The following is a 16,855-nucleotide window of genomic DNA, read 5'->3' as shown; positions in this document are numbered from 1 at the left end:
CATTCACTAGGAGGTTGAATACTGAAGTTGAACCTTAAATATTTTTACCACATAATGAGGATACGAGGATTTATTGGAAAACCTGATGCTGGGAAAGACTGAAGGCAATAGGAAAAAAGGATCACAGGAGATTAAATGGATAGTGTCATGGAAGCAACGAACATGAACTTGGGCAGACTTCAGGAGATAGTGAAGAATAGAAGGACTAGGCATGTTACCATCCTCTGGGTTGTGAAGAATCAGACAAGACTGAAGGACTGAACAACAGCAATGTAATTATTCTTCTATTATTATAGAGAGCAAATTCTTAACTTGGGATTCACAGACCCCCAAGGGGTCCATGGATGGATTTTAAGAGGGTTGTGGCTTGAAGGAATAAAATATACCAAAGAACAGGGAAGATAGAACAAATGAAAATAACTAATGTTAGGAAAGTTAAAGAGAAAGGTCAGCTAGACAGCAACATTTAAGTATCCTCTATGTATGGAATATTATATAAATGTAATGAGATGCCCAAAGATCATTAGACACAATTCTTGGATGAGATAAAAAATTACATCTTTATTTTCATTAACTTCTAAATGAAATTTATTATTTTCTTCAATTAAGAATATAGGCAGCAAATCATTATTCTGAGGAGAGATCTACAGGTTTCTTTTTTTTCCCCCATTGTATCTATCATTGTATCTAAAGTTTAACTGATATAGAAAACATGAAGCAAAACAAGGAGTTTGTTGCCACAGTTATTAAGAAAACAAGAATCAGGGGCGGCCAGGTGGCTCAGCGAGTAAGAGCACCGGTTCCAGTGTTGGGACGACCTGGAGATCGAAATCCGGGCTCAGACACTCAGCACCACACCCAGAAATAACTGGCCGTGTAACCTTGAGCAAGTTACTTAACCCCAATTGCTTAAAAAAAAAAGAAAAAAAAAAGAAAACAAGAATCATCCCTAAATCAAACAGCATCAGTCAAGTAACAAAGTGAATCTAAGAGAACCTCTTTGATTATTTATCCTCTTCCCTACAGTCCAATTACGCAGAAATTTCAACTGGTACAAGACACTTTCTTTATCTATAGCAAAACTCCAAAATGGAAGGGCCAGAACATAGGTTCCACCAGTCTGCCAGAGGGGTCCATGAAATAACAAGGGTTAGGAATCCCTGTTATTGAGGCTCTTTTGATTTCACAACTAAGAAAAAGCCTACTTTTCTACTAACACTAAATAAGCAAGTCATACTTTTCTAGTTATGAATTGAGACTTCTACTCTACAAAAGTACCACATGTTTCTCACATCCCTAAATAATTTTAAAACTTTTTGAGACAGGCATAAATGCATAAATGTATGTATTTTAAAAGTCTGTTGTAGCTATTAAAATAGATAAGAAACTAATAAAAGCTTACGTATGATAAGTGAGTTTTCCTTCATATATTTCATTTATTTGATCATAGATTTTAAACAGATTATTCAGTTTAATCTAAGAGAATTTAAATTCAAGAAGCCTTTACTAGGTGTCTACTCTGTACAGGCATGTAATAATAGAGACAATTAAGGTGAAAAGAAGAGAGTGCAGGACTTAGAGCTAGGAAGACCTCAGACGATAGGGACAATTCTGGGAAAGTCACTTAATTTTTTGGAACCAAAGTTTCCTCATCAGTAAAATGATGCTAATAACAACATCTATCTCACAGAACTATGTAAGTATCAAGTGATGTAATGTACATAAAACATCTTACAAAAGGAAAATATGGTATAAATGTGAGACATTATTAATAAAAACATGATTTGTAGTTTTAGGTATTGAAGTAACTTCCATAAATTCACTGTTTTGAGTGGCTTAATACCATCTTGAAGATATCAAAGTTATGGTATAAAAGTATTGTCATCACTTTCTGTAATTGCAAAACTATTTAAAAATCAATGTCATCATTTATCTTATTTTTCATCAGCTAGATAACTTACTTTTACCATAGTTCTATTTTTGTGCAAATAGCACAAATAAAAATTTATTTTTTAAAATTTTGCTCAAAAACTAAAATGCTTTAAACTATAATTTCTTGTTTTTTTCTTTTTGGAGGGCAATTGGGGTTAAGTAACTTGCCCAAGGTTACACGGCTAGTTTTTTTTTTGTGTGTGTGTGTGTGGGTGTTAAGTGTCCGAGGCTGGAACTGAACTCGGGTCCTCCCAACTGCGGGGCCAGCGCCACCTAGCCGCCCCTAAACTATAATTTCTGATGTAGGAATTGTGTCTAATGATCCTTGGGCATCTCATTACATTTATATAATATTCTACACATAGAGGATACTTAAATGTTACTGTCTAGCTGACCTTTCTCTTTAACTTTGCTAACACTAGTTATTTTCATTTGTTCTATCTTCCCCATTCATTGGTATATTTTATTCCTTCAAGCCATAAGGCTAAACTCTCAATTCTACGAAAGGAAGAAATGTGGGGCTTCATGGAGTCCTAAAGTATTATCATCATTTTATTTTATTTTTTTTTGCTTTTTGGAGGGCAACTGAGGTTAAGTGACTTGCCCAAAGTCACATGGCCAGTAAGTGTGTCAAGTGTATGAGACTGGATTTGAACTCAGGTCCTCCTGACTCCAGAGCTGCTGCTCTATTTACTGCACCACCTAGCCGCCTCTTTCATACCATCACTTTAAAAAATCTGAAAAGACAAATGGGAGAACTTAATCTTGAATTCTGATTCTGATTTTCATTTTGTCATTTGCCATTTTGCTTTTATAACAGAGAATTCAAAATTTCACTTTATTTTCTCTGTGATACTTTAGAGGCCTGTGGTTTCAATGGGTGTGGGTATTCTCTCTACTAATGTACATGGGGTCTAGATTTAAGACACCATGACTACTGGTATATTGTCTTTCACAGTTACTTTACCTGAAAATGCACTACCCTATAGCCATTCTGCTGGTGAACATTTCTAGCTTCAGCTAACAAAATGGGCCTCATACAACAGACATACAAGCTTGGTAGCACCTGTCTGAGCTTGTTTTCTATTTATACAGCCTTAAAGAAACAAAAGGTCACCATCATACCAGGATGAAGCATCAATGTAAGACCTTAGTGTAGGTTCCAATGAAGAACAGTCCAATATGAGAATGAAATATCCAAGATATATTAAAAGAAGCAGGGGCAGCTAGGTGGCGCAGTGAATAGAGCACCGGCCCTGGAGTCAGGAGGACCTGAGTTCAAATCCAGTATCAGACACTTAACACAAAAACTAGCCGTGTGATGCTGGGCAAGTCACTTAACCCCAATTGCCCTCCAAAAAAAAAAAAAGCAAAAAAAAAAAAAGAAGCAAAGATTTACAAAAAAAGCAGGGGGAATGACTGAGAATCACATAAAAAGAAAAGGTATGGTCAATTAATAACAATAGCAATTAGCATTTATATTGCCTACTATGTGCAAGGCAGTGTGCTAAGTGCTTTACAAATATTATCTTATTTGATCCTCACAATACTGGAAAGTCAAAAGTGTTATTATTATCTGCATTTTACAGTTGAGGAAACTGAGGCAAAAAGGTTACATGACTTGCCCAGCATCACACAGTAAGTGTCTGATGCAAGATTTCAATACAAATATTCCTTGACTCAAGACCCAGCAATCTAATCACTGCTCTACCTAACAGGTCAATTATGATCTGTATCCACCTATCTATTCAAAATGAAATTATACTTTGATTAAAGCAATGAAGTATGAGAGTAATTACATAGAAAATAGCACGTAGAGACCCCTTGAGCACCATTTCCAAAAGTACATGTGAAGATACAACAACAAATAATAAATTCTTAACTATAAGTAAAACACTGCATAAGTCACTATAGGAGCTTTACAGTTTATATGAGATACAGTCCTTCACTTCGTTAAACATGCTGTTTAGCACCAACATGGATAAGAAAAAACAGATAAATTATATGATGAGTCTGCCACTTATTACCTGTATGACCTTAGGCAATCATTTAAACTCTCTGGGTCTCAGTTCCTAAAATTAGTTGGTTGGACTGAATTACCTCTAAGGTTCCTTCCAGCTCTAGAACTATGATCCTGTGATCCCTGATCGTTTTCTGATGACATGAGGAAGAAACTAAAGATCCAAGAGTTTAAATGACTTGTCCAAGGTCACTCAATAAGGAGCAGAACAAAGCTTCAAACTCATATCTTATCATTCTAAGCCAGGTAATAAAAACTGGAGTTTAGCAATGTTCATTAAACTGAATTGAATAAAATTATAAGATATTATGTATAAAGATAATTAGAATTAATCACAATTTAGCCCCTAAATGACTATAATATCTTTTTTAAAGAATATTTACATTAGTAAAAAGTAGTAATCAAGTTCTTCAAAACTATTTCTGATCAGAGCTGATTAACAGGGTCTCCATGTTTATTCAATGTCAGAAAGATTATAATAAAATTGGAAGAAAAAAATGTTTAGATTCCATACTGAGGAAGAAAGAGGAAAAGTAATGAAATTATTCAACATTATTTTCTTATTTAATATGTGCTACAATCCATACATATATGTCATATTTTAAAATTTTGCTAGTTTTTCTACATTCTTTTATTATATGCTATTTACATATATATAAATAAAGTAAATACATGTAAAAAAGGATTACATATTTTAAGAACCAGAAAATTCATAATGAAGCAAAAAAGCTTAGTGTTCTAGGCAAGAACTATTTCATAGCTATATCACTTAGAATAATACTATCTGCTTCCTTGGCAAGAGTGTTATTTATATTAAGCAGCAGGAGACATAAAAAAACATCTTATACATGTTAATTCCTGAATCTCCTCTTCATAAACTGTGCTTTTACCCCATAGATATGAAGTAAATGAATACTCTCTCTGTTGTATATATCTATGCAGATTTTGATTAAGTAGACAAAGCTTTAAATGATTTCTCAATGAATTTTTTAAGAAGTCTAGGATCGGGGCGGCCAGGTAGCACAGCACCGGCTCCAGTGTTGAGAAGACCTGGAGATCGAATCCCGGGCTCAGACACTTAGCACCCACCCAGAAACACCTGGCCGTGTAACCTTGAGCAAGTTACTTAACCCCAATTGCTTAGGGGCGGCCAGGTGGCTCAGCGAGTAAGAGCACCGGCTCCAGTGTTGGGATGACCTGGATCGAATCCCAGGCTCAGATACTCAGCACCACACCCAGAAATCACTGGCCGTGTAACCTTGAGCAAGTTACTTAACCCCAATTGCTTTAAAAAAAAAAAAAAAAGAAGTCTAGGATCACTCAATCAAACAAGTATTATTAAGCACCTGTCCATATAAAGCACATAGGCACTATAGATACAAAAGTAGTGACCTCAAGGAATTTATATTGTAGGGACATTTCAAGCAGTGGAAGAGAAGAGGGAGAGCCTTTTAGGAATTAGGAAGAACCTGTTCAAAAGCATGAAGACTAGAGATGGAAAGTCATGGCATAGGAAAGAGCAAGAAGGCAATTTGGCTGTATTACAGAGTATGGGGGGAGGAGGGGGATATGCAACCATCCCGGAAAGACTGGTTGAAACCACATTAAAAGGAGTCTTAAATGCCAAACAGAAGTGTTAAAATTTTTTCTTGGAGGTAATAAAGAGCCACACAATCTTTTTGGGTTAGGCCAGTGATTAGGAATATCAATTGGCAGCTTTGTGGAAGACAGACTGAAGAGGAAAAAGTATTTATCAGTGAGAGCTGATATCATAAGAAATATGCTACATGACTCAGTGGATAGAGTGCTGGGCCTGGAGTCAGGAACACCTGAATTCAAATCCAGCCTCAGACACTTATCAGTTGTATAACTCTGGGTACATTGCTTAACCTCTGTCCGCCTCAATGTCCTTAACTATAACCTAAGGATAATTATAGCACCTACCTCACAGGGTTGCTGTGAGGATCAAAAGACATATTAGTAAAGTGCTTATCATAGGGTCTGACACATAGTAGGAGCTTAACAAATTCTTGTTCTCTTTTTCTACTTATGAAGGTATCTTTGCTTAGTTTGACAGCTGGTGCCACAGTACCTGGTTTTTGACTTGAGTTTAAATTTTGCCACTCAGAGTTTCTAGCTGTGCAACCTAGGGCAAGTCACATAGCCTTTCTAAGCCTTAGTTTCTTCATCTACAAAACAGGGATAATGATTAAGCAACTACTTCACGGGATGTTTGAGATGATCAAATGAGGTAACATATGTAAAGTGCTTTGTGAATCTTAAAAACACCATATAAATGTTTGCTTAAAAAAAATCAGTTGGATCTGGAAAGAAGACACTTCAGAAAACAGGCTGTAGTCTGATAACCATAACACATTATAAAAACCTCAATGACAGGAATGTGTCACTTGTTAAAATGCCTACTTTTCATCCAATGCAAATAAAAACTTGGTTTTGAATGTTTAAGTTCAGTCTAAAAGTTAACTTGCAGGTTTTTTTTCCAGAAATATAATGAGGGTGCTAAACAAGGAAGTATCTTGAGTAAAACATATTTTCATTGCTTCCTAGTCACCCAAGTTTTCACAAGAAAAAAACATTTTACTTTGGTATTTCCTCATGGAACCTAATAGCTATTCTAAATGGAGACTTATTTGTTCTTTATAGTGAGTTGTTTGCATTTCCCTCATTGGACACAAAAGTGTGATGAGTAACAACAGCATATAATGCCAAATTAGCTAAATAATTAGATAGTATACTACAATTTTGACCTATTATTGAAAAAAAAAAACGGAATTTCTCAGGAGGCAAGAACATTCATGACATTAATGAACTCAGTTTTTCCTGACTCCAAGTCCAGTGCTCTATCCGGTACCCCAAACTGACAACACATTTGACAAATGCTCAAGTGTAGCCTTTACTTGAAGACTTTCTTCTATAAAGCATAAGTTTGCACCAGTACCTTCCACCTGTTTGCCCTGGTTCTACCCTTAGGGACCAAGAAGAATAAATCTAATTACTTTTCCACAAACAGTCCTTTTGAGTTCTTGAGGACAGATATCAGCACCTACCTTCTTCTCTTCTCTAGTTCCTTTCAAATTATCCTCATAGGCATGACCTTGAGACTCTTTTTACTTTGGATACTTTCAAGCTTACTAACATTCTTACTAAAATGTGGGGCCTAGAATTGTACATAAATGTGGTAGACATGTTCCGAACATGATAGAGTATAGAACTAAATAAGAGTAAATGTGAACAACAAAATGAAGTTGTTCAATTTACCACAGACTTATGAAGCTTTTAATTTAGGAAAAATTTAATAGCCGATAGGTCTTTTTATTCTGAGAAAATAAGTTTCTCATGGGCTGAACCATGGGTTTTATAATCCTTTCAAACAGAATATTATATGGCTAACTTCATAGCATCAGAATTTATTAAGTTCCACTGGAAGCTGCAAAGATTTTGTTATTGTTTTGTGGTGATTATCACGTGCTCTGCTCATGGGTATAAAAAATAAAGGTAAATAACTATATTGTTTCTGACTGTTATAACAAGAACACAATTTCCAATTTCCTAAATTTAGTTAAAAATCAAGTGGAAGGATGCTGCCATCTTGTGGTGAAAAGAATTAAGCCCATAGTAAAACCGGCATACAGGGTCAACCAATCAAATTGAGCATTGTCTTTGAGAGAGGATAAAAGCTAGCTGCTGACTGAGATGTTCCCTTTCTTCTAACTGGTTAAGTTTGCATAGATGTTAACTGATTCTGTCCCTCTCTATGTACATTTATATCAGTTCAAACAGTGTGGAAGTTTAAAAGATGCCTCTCTCCCACCTCAGTTTCCAGGATCCTATCTAGAACCTCCTTACAAAGAGGATTCAGGATAGCAATAGCCAGTCCTCTAGCAGAGTGTTTGTAATGGCACAATTTAGCTAACAATTCTATAATTTCATATTTAAGTTCCTTCAAAACTTTCAGCTAACCTGTATTCTGAAAGGGGATGGACTCAAGCTGCAAAACAAAACAAACATCTGTGGACATATGGCCAATGGAATAATCAGTTTTGTTTAACTTTGTAGAACATTAAGTGCTAAGGCATTCTTCTAAGTGCTGGGGAAACAAAGAAAGGTAAAAGACAATTCTTGTCTTAAAGGACCTCATGACCTAATGGAAGAGATAAAGTATAAATAATTTAAAAAAATAAGATATATAAAGGAGAAATTGGAAATAATTTAAAGAGGGAAGGAATAAGAATTGAGACTAGTTAGAAAAGGTTTCCTTTTGAAAGTAGGATTTTAGCTGGAACTAGAAGCCAGTGAGCAATTTCCTTTATCAATGCATATAAAGATCTTCTCTGAAGTTGATAGTCTTACGGAGTTGGGTGGAGTACTGAGAAGTGAGGTGACATACCCAGGGACATACAGCCAGTAAGAGTCAGAGTTGGGACTCAAACCCACTAGGCTAGGCTGCCTAATTAAATGTATAAATGAATAAGAGGATTGTGCTAAAGAAGTCCTGAGGTCCTCCAAGTTCTCATTTGCCTGGGTGATCTCAAACTGGGCTTGTTTGTTCTCCTGTAGCTCAGATTCCTGGCCGGGAGAGCTGAATGACACTCTAAAGTGGGAAAGGTGTCTCTACTCCTCTGTAGGAGTTAGGGATATAGAAAACCTCTTTCCCTTTCTCTTCTAAAGCTGTCATGTATGCTGCCTTGGAGTTCGTTCTTTATCTATTCCTTCTGCCAAAGAAGATGTTGAGAAGAAACTGGGACTTATTCCTTAAGAAAAATTCTTATTCACATGAACGTGTATTAAATCGCATTTGTAAGATTACAAAGGGATTGCTCAAGGATGGGATATAATGGGGTTCCTTGAAAGGTAAATCAAGTCTTATTTAATCAAATTCCAAGTTAGCTGCTACCTTTAAGCTTCTTTCTTCTTCTTTCTTTGACTGCCCCACTGCCCCATCTCTATCACCACTACCTTTTCCACAGTATTAATTGCCTGGGGAGATCCACAGTGGAAAGGGGTACGGCAAGCAGTCATTCTCCCACACCCTACTAGAAAAGTGAACCCCTTCCAGTCAGGCCCCTTGATAGTCATGAAGATATTAGAAAGATCAAAAGTAATTCATTATCAAGAAAAGATCAGGGTATAACATAAAAAAGAAATATTACTTCTCTTAGACAGTAAATTCAACTGTACCAACCTCTAATAATCGCTTTAACTGGGATTTGTAATCAGTTAGTTCTTCTGAAAGGTCATTCCTTTTTGCCTGTAGTTCATTTACTTCTTTTCTTAAAGGATTCACTACTTCATAGAACTGAATCTGAAAAAAAAGATGTCATAAATAAGTGGCTTTGAAATCCAATTGTAATTAATATATGCCAACATACATAGTTACTTGTTCATTATACACTCTAATAGAGAAGAAATAGATTGGGGGTCAGAAGGGAAGTTAACCTTCAGGCTGACCCATCCATCTTGATCAACTAAGACTACTTCTTCTCAATCATTATTTTCTAGGATGCTTTCCTCATTGGATCCTTACTGGGTGTGGATAGCATGCTTCAGGGGAAAGAGTGCTATATTTAGAATCAGAGGATCTAGCCTAGATTTACCCTACTCTAGGGTCAAATTCTGCCTCTGCCACATATTCTATGTAACCATGGGAAAAATAACTGAACCTCATTTGAGTCTGAGTTTCTTCAATTATAAAATGAGGTGGTAAGATTAGGTGATTACTAAGGTTCTGTCCATTTCTTCAATGAATAATCCTAATTTTCTCTGAAAATATTTATTTGGAGCACTTGTTCAATTAAGGAATTCTTCTGTGAAGTTTGGACTGAACTTCCATACAAAGGTATTAAGAAGGTATTAAAAAAAAACTCCATACAAAGGTATTAAAAAAAACTTCCATACAAAGAGATATGGAGGCCCATACATTTATTCTGATTATCATCAAGCATCAAATGAACAAACTTCTACAATTTTAAATAAACTGGCCAAGAGTTCATTCCAAAGGAAAAACCTTTTTCCATACCTTTCTGTAAAAAATATTTTTCAATGATACCCTAGTATTAAAGAATTTTAAAGAGATAACAACAGGAACTATGCTGCCTTGTTATAGTCCCATTAAAATTACGTGCCAAAATGTTTGTGATGGTGTTTTTTAAAAACTCACAGATACATATTCAGGAATAGTAAGTTGATCCTCAGGAAGAGACTTCAGTGTCATGTAATGATCTTCTGTTAACTCCAAGTCATGTAAGCTACGACGAATATCTCCAGTCTTCTCTATTAACTGATGATTTGTCTCCTCTAGCTGTTTCTGCCTCAATAAAATGGTTTCCATTTCCTGTTTCATTAATTCCTGATATTTTCTACAGTAAGAAAAAGTTTATGGTAAACTTACATAAAATTTCTGAAATTTCATTTTAAACAACTTTTTACTGCGGTACATATATAAGGAAATATCAATGTGGCTTTTGAATGCTTATATTTCAAATCATCAGATAGTTCTGATGATAATAGTGTCTGAGTTCTGTGTCTGAGTTCTGACTCACAGTTAGGCAAAGGATAATCTTAACTGAAAATTCCAATGGAAACAAACAATATCAACAAATTACTACATACATACATTACATGTGGATAAAGAAACTAATCACTATCAAATATATCCTCTTCGTTCTGACTTAAATCTCTCCCTTCGATTCATTTCCAAGTAGAAGGTGACAAAGGTAGCATCAATAATCATGCAAAATATTTGCATAATTATCTTTTAGTAAATAGTAGAGCTCTTTGCATTTCTTTTCGCACTCCCCTAAATCTACTGCTACCCCATTTTAAAACATGAGCAGCATTTATCTAAACTTAATGAAGTAGGTAAAATCATTACCCTAATTTTCTTGTTATTACTTTTTAAAATGAAAAATCAGAAACAAATCAAAAATGCTGTTATTTATTGTCTATGACTACAGAGTTTATTCTCCCTCTACAGTTGGGGCTGTTAAGAGAAGTTGGCCCATGTCTGATAGAGGGAATATTGCTGTTTAAACTAAAGGAAGAAAGCATCATTAAATATACGTATTCAAATGATCATTATTCCAACAATTCCCAAAGTGGTCTGCTGTAACAAGTCTCAATATAAGCTGCATTACAGTGTCACATTTATAAAAAACAAAGAAATTCAACTTTTTCAATAAACATGCTTCAAATAACTCACAAAGCGGATTGCTGAAATTAAAAAGTTTTACTGTTTCCAAGATATACAGTTTTCATGGTATAACTAGCCAGAAGTTCTGCCATTACAATGGATGTAAATGATACTCAAAATAAATGTTACTGTAAAATACCATTATTACTGTAAAATATGAGCAGTTTTAAATGATTGTGAATCTATAAGGAAAAAAACAAACTTCTAATCAAGAAAATTCTCCATAGATTTATAAAAAGACACCAACAATAGTTTCTATTTCTCTGGGAGTAAGTGGTATTATTCAAATCTTTCCTAAATCATACAATCTTTGTGCGCAAGTAGCCATGTGTGCTAGGAAAATCTTAGGACAAAGCAATGGCCCCAAATTTTCCACAGTATCATTTCGTATTTGTCTCTTATAAACATAAGATAAGCTTCATTAATTCTCTGTTCAAACATTTTGGGCAGAGAATCAGGTAGTATTACAGATCAGCAAATATTTAATTCAACAGCCCGATTTCTCTAACATTTTTACTTCAAAATACTTGAAGAGACAATTAAACACCAACCAATTACAGAATGCATCTTTGGGTCCACTCTTCTGAGGCATATATCATCCTATAAATAGCATAGGAAATAAAGCAATGATGACCTAACTCACACTGTCATTAATATTGTTGCTTTTCTAATGTCTTTATACCTGGCATCCTTTTTCTGGAATGTCAACTGGTTGTCCAATTTCAATGCTAACAGCTGCTTCTGGTGAAGAGTATCATTAAGTTTCTCCTCCAATTCTTCAATCTACATAGAAAGAGAATTAATTATATAGCTAATTTTTCAAGCAAATTTCTTTTTTTTTAAAAGTGGTCTTTTGGGCAAAAAAAAGGAAGCAAAAGAGAACAGAAAACTGAAAAAGGACAGAATTTTTACTTCCATCTTTAGAATTGCTACATGTTTATAAGTTTCAAAGACTGCTCATGAGAAATCTTGTTTCCACTCTACTTACAAATATGAAATTGTATTAGGCAAAATACTGCTTTTGCACAAGATGACCTAGGGTGTAACACACAAATCTCCTTCCAGTAGGCCATAATCTTAATAAATGGGCTGAAGCATGAATTCATAATAAACTAAAATGCCTCTGCATTTAGCAGCTTCTTCTGTCTCTGTTCATACTGGTATAAAAGGATCTTTGATTATCTGGAGTCACTGAATTTCAAAAATGAAAAGGAAAATAGAGATTATATAGTTATTGAATAATAGAAACCTGGACGTAATTCCCAAAAGAAAACAAATTATATAGCAGGCTCCACCAAAACAAAAACAGTCTCTTTACCTATGAACTTAAAAAGACTATGTCACTAGGTCCTACCACGATTATTAAAAGATCAGTCCTGTCAAGTTCAGAAAAGCTCAACACCAGAAGGTTGGCCACTGGTGATGATTTTTTGTTTGTTTAGTAAACAGAGGTTCTCAAAGTGAGCAATGCCATCCCCCCTTGGAGGGGGGTGCTAGAACAATCCAAGTGGGCAGTAGAAGCCACAGGCGCAATTGGGGGGCACTGAATAAAAATAAGGGGGTGGTGGAAGCATAAGGAGAAAAGAAAATTTTGAAAAACTGTTTGTACATGTTTCACTGTTGTGTAACAGTTAAAGTTGTAGTGATTATATTATTTTCCAAATAAACACACAAAATGCAAGTTATGACTGATCAGTGGTCAAGTCTTCCAACAGTTTTTAACAAGCAAGTGTTTGAAGATGAGTGTGTCCTGCACTGTCAAGAAGTCTATGATCAGGGTGGCTAGGTGGTGCAGTGAATAGAGCACTGGCCCTGGAGTCAGGAGGACCTGAGTTCAAATGCGACTTCAGATGCTTGACACACTTACTAAGCTGTGTGACTTTGGGCAAGTCACTTGCCTTCCAAAAAGCAAAAAAAAGTCTATGATGTCAGCAGGAATGTGTGCATGTAGTGACTTGTTTACAATGTAATACTATATAATTACATGACACAATACTGTATCGTCAAAATTTCAATGCAGGAAAAATCCCACAAATTTACAATAAATTACTGAATTTAAGATGTATCATTTAAACAAATTCATATTTTTAAAAAAATGATGTAAATTAAAAAAAAAAACAAACCTTTAAAGGTTTAAAGGAAAGTAGATTTCCAGGGGGGTACTGAGCAATTTTTTTTTTTTTGAAAAGGCAGCAGTAGGCCAAATAAATTTGGGAACCTCTGGTTTACATCAATGAAATGGAAGGAAAAAACCCATAATATTCTCAAATCTGAGTTTACTGTTTCCACTTGTCCAGTAATAGCTGAGCAGTTAAAATGAGATAAGTTAAGTAGTAAGAATTATGTGGATCTTAGACTGTTCACATTTACTTAACTGATGTTCTTTTTAATCTCAAATTTTTGACACCTGAATAATCAATAAATTTACACAATACTAGAAGAACTGAGTATCATCCATACTGATAGTCTCTAGGTCTTAATTAAAGGAGAAAACACAAAAGCGTTAGCCAGATTTAAGAGTGGCTCTGCAGTTTCTCTTGGGACACATGAATAAAGGAGCTGTGGCAGAAGTAGTTTTCTCATCACATGACCAAAGAAAATAAATACAATTTCACAGCGCACTTGGTGTTCTTCCCTTACAGTGCTTACAGTAAGCATAAGCAAGCAAACTACCATGAAGAAGACAACTAAAGTTTAAGTGCCAACATCTGTGGTAGAAGATGAAGTAGTATGAAAATTCTGAAGAAGTTTACAAGTCTTCCAAATAAACATAAATGTTGATTCAGTAACTTCAGTTACAGTCTACAAAAGTAGACACAACAAAAATTGTTAAAAAATATCACTTGTGATTGAGAAGTGAAAGATGTCAAATGCTTATAAACTTGTTCTGAAATAACATGAAGACTTTCTTAAATAAGAAGACCAATTAATTATTACCAATAATTAGACCAAGTGAGCACTAATACTTCAAAATAGAAAAACAACAATGATAAAAATTACATAGGACCACAGATTCATAACAGGAAGGGGATTTAGAGGTCATGCAGTTTAATACCCTCATTTGACAGATGAAGAAAATGAATATCAGAGAAATGTAATCTGCATAATTTATTAAAAAATTAATATTTTGTTTTCTCCCAATTACATGTAAAAGCAATTTTTAATATTAAAAAAATTTTAGTTCCAAATTTCCTCCCAGCTCTCCTCAATGAGAAATTAAGAAACTTGACATAGGTTATACACGTACAGTCCTGCAAAACACATTTCCATATTGATCATATTGTGAAAGAAAACACAGACCAAAAAAACTACCAAGAACAATATAATAAAAAAGATATGCTTCAATCTGCATTCAGACTCCATCAGTTTTTTCCTCTGCAGACAGGTAACATTTTTTTTATCATAAGTCCTTTGGCATTATCTTTGGATCACTGTAGTATTGAAAATAGTTAAGTGTAATGGTAATGGAAATTTGAAAATCTTCCCTGCCCCTTAATAAGCCTAAGGGAATTTGAAGACCTTCCCTGCTCCCTAATAGGCTAAATGTAATCACATGGAACCTGTGGTGGAAGGAGTTTGCGAACGGGTAGAGCAGAGTCCACAAGAAGCTGGGATTCAGAACAACTAGACAGGGCATCAGAGGGAGAGGGTTAGGCTTGTGAGTGGTTGTTTACCAGCTGCTGTGAGAGCCAGGCTTGTGTTGGTTTGTGGGTAGGCTAAAGGATGGTGTGGCTCTCTGCTACATTGTGGTGCATTAACCTCTATGTTGCTATGATGGATTCAGTTTCCTGGTGTTGGGATTTGGTTTTCTGGTGTCTGAATAAATGTTTTGCTTCTGTCTTCTATATGGAGACTCTGTAATATTTTGTGATTGAGCACTATGCAAGCACATTTATACTGAGCGCTGGCGCTTAGACTACTGCATTGGTGCTACACTAAGTCACTCACAGTTGATCATTGTACAATACTGCTTTTAATGTGTAAATGTGTAATGTTCTGGTTCTGCTCCTTTCTCTTTACATCAATTCCTGTAAGTCTTTCCAGGTTTTTCTGAGAGTATCCTGCTTGTCTTTTCTTATAGTATAATACTATTCAATCATAATAATATGCCACTTGTTCAGTCATGCCCCAGTTGATGGGCACACTTCAATTTTCAATTTTTTGCCACCACAAAAAGAGCTGCTATAAATATTTGTGTACATATAGGTCCTTTTCCTTTGTTTTTAAACTTTTTCAGAGACCTAGAAGTTGCACTGCTGAACCAAAGGGTACATGATTTTAGAGACCTTTGGCCATAGCTCCAAATTGCTCTCCAGAATGGTTGAATCAGTTTACAATTCCACCACTGCATGAATGTCTCAATTTTCCTGCATACCAACACTTGTCATTTTCCTTTTATGTCATATTAATCAAATTGAGATGTGTGGGGTGGTACCTCAGAGTTACTCTAATTTGCATTTCCCTAATCAATGGGAAACTAGGTGGTCTTAGAATCAGGAAGACTCATCCCCATGAGCTCAAATCTGGGCCCAGACACCCACCAGCTATATTACATTGGGCAAGCCACCCAACCCTGACTGCCTTAGCTGCACAACCACAAAATGAGCTGGAGAAGGAAATGGCAAACCACTCAGCACCTCTGTCAAGAAAACCCCAAATGGAGTCACGATAAGTTGGACAAAACTGAAATGACTTTTTATGCTGCTTCTTTTGAGTTTTGTATTTTAATGTCAAATCATCTATTCAGATCTGTCCTTTTTATAAGGAACACTTGAAACTCATCTATTTCATTGAATATTCATTTTTTTCCCTGAAGGATTATATTCAGTTTTCCTGGATAGGTGATTCTTGGTTGTCCTTTGCCATCCAGATGATCATTTTCCAAGCCCTTCAATCTTTTAATATAGAAACTGCTAAATCTTATATTATTCTGACTGGCTCCACAGTATTTGAATTATTTCTTTCTGGCTGCTTGATCAATTCTATTTTTTAAGAAGCCCTTTTCTTCAGTGATTATTAAAACCTTTATTTGGCCAGTTCTGTTCTTTTTTCTTTTTTAAATTAACTAATCAGTTTTTAGTTTTCAATTCCCTTCCACAAGATTTTGAGTTCCAAATTTCTCCCCATCTCTCCCCTCCCCACATCCCAAGATGGTGTGAATTCTGACTACCCCTTCCCCCAATCTGTCCTCCTTTCTATCACATCCCACCCCCTCTCTTATCCCCTTCCCTTCTATTTTCCTGTAGGGCAAGAAGGATTTCTATACTCCACTGCCTGTGTATCTTATTTCTCAGTTGTTTATAAAAATTTTTAACATTCATTTTAAAAATATTGAGTTCCAAATTCTCTCCCTTTCTCCCTCCCATTTTCATTAAGAATGCAAACAATTCAATATAGGTTATACATGGGTAAGCATGCAAAACACTTCCATAATAGTCATGCCGTGAAAGACTAACTATACTTTCCTCTATCCTATCCCACTCCCCATTTATTCCATTCTCTCCTTTGACCCTACTTAAAAGTGTTTGCTTCTGATTATGCCCTCCCCCAATCTGCCCTCCCTTTTATAATCCTGCCTTCTCTTATCCCCTTCACCTCTACTTTCATGCAGGGTAAAATAGAGTTCCATACCCAATTGAGTGTGTATGTTATTCTGTCCTTAACCAAATCCAATGAGAGTAAGGTTCACTAAT

General features: G+C 35.4%; 1 protein-coding gene across 4 annotated transcripts in view; it reads right to left on the bottom strand.

Annotated features, from left to right (window-relative positions):
• Positions 1-16,855, bottom strand: part of PIBF1 (progesterone immunomodulatory binding factor 1) — a 321,204-nt gene that overhangs the window by 290,240 nt on the left and 14,109 nt on the right. For all 4 annotated transcript variants that reach the window (XM_069066780.1, XM_069066782.1, XM_069066781.1 and 1 more), the window contains exons 3-5: positions 11,845-11,945; positions 10,131-10,329; positions 9,156-9,275 (exon numbers count right to left, since the gene is read on the bottom strand). In XM_069066780.1, the coding sequence (XP_068922881.1) occupies positions 9,156-9,275; positions 10,131-10,329; positions 11,845-11,945 (420 nt within the window). The remainder of the gene's footprint in view (positions 1-9,155; positions 9,276-10,130; positions 10,330-11,844; positions 11,946-16,855) is intronic.

This window comes from Petaurus breviceps, unplaced genomic scaffold (genome assembly GCF_028583685.1).
Source record: "Petaurus breviceps papuanus isolate PSGF00001 unplaced genomic scaffold, PetGlider_PUasm1.0 90730, whole genome shotgun sequence".
Lineage (NCBI taxonomy): Eukaryota > Metazoa > Chordata > Mammalia > Diprotodontia > Petauridae > Petaurus > Petaurus breviceps.
The sequence above is the reverse complement of the archived record's forward strand: the minus strand, read 5'-3'. Positions and strand labels throughout refer to the sequence as shown.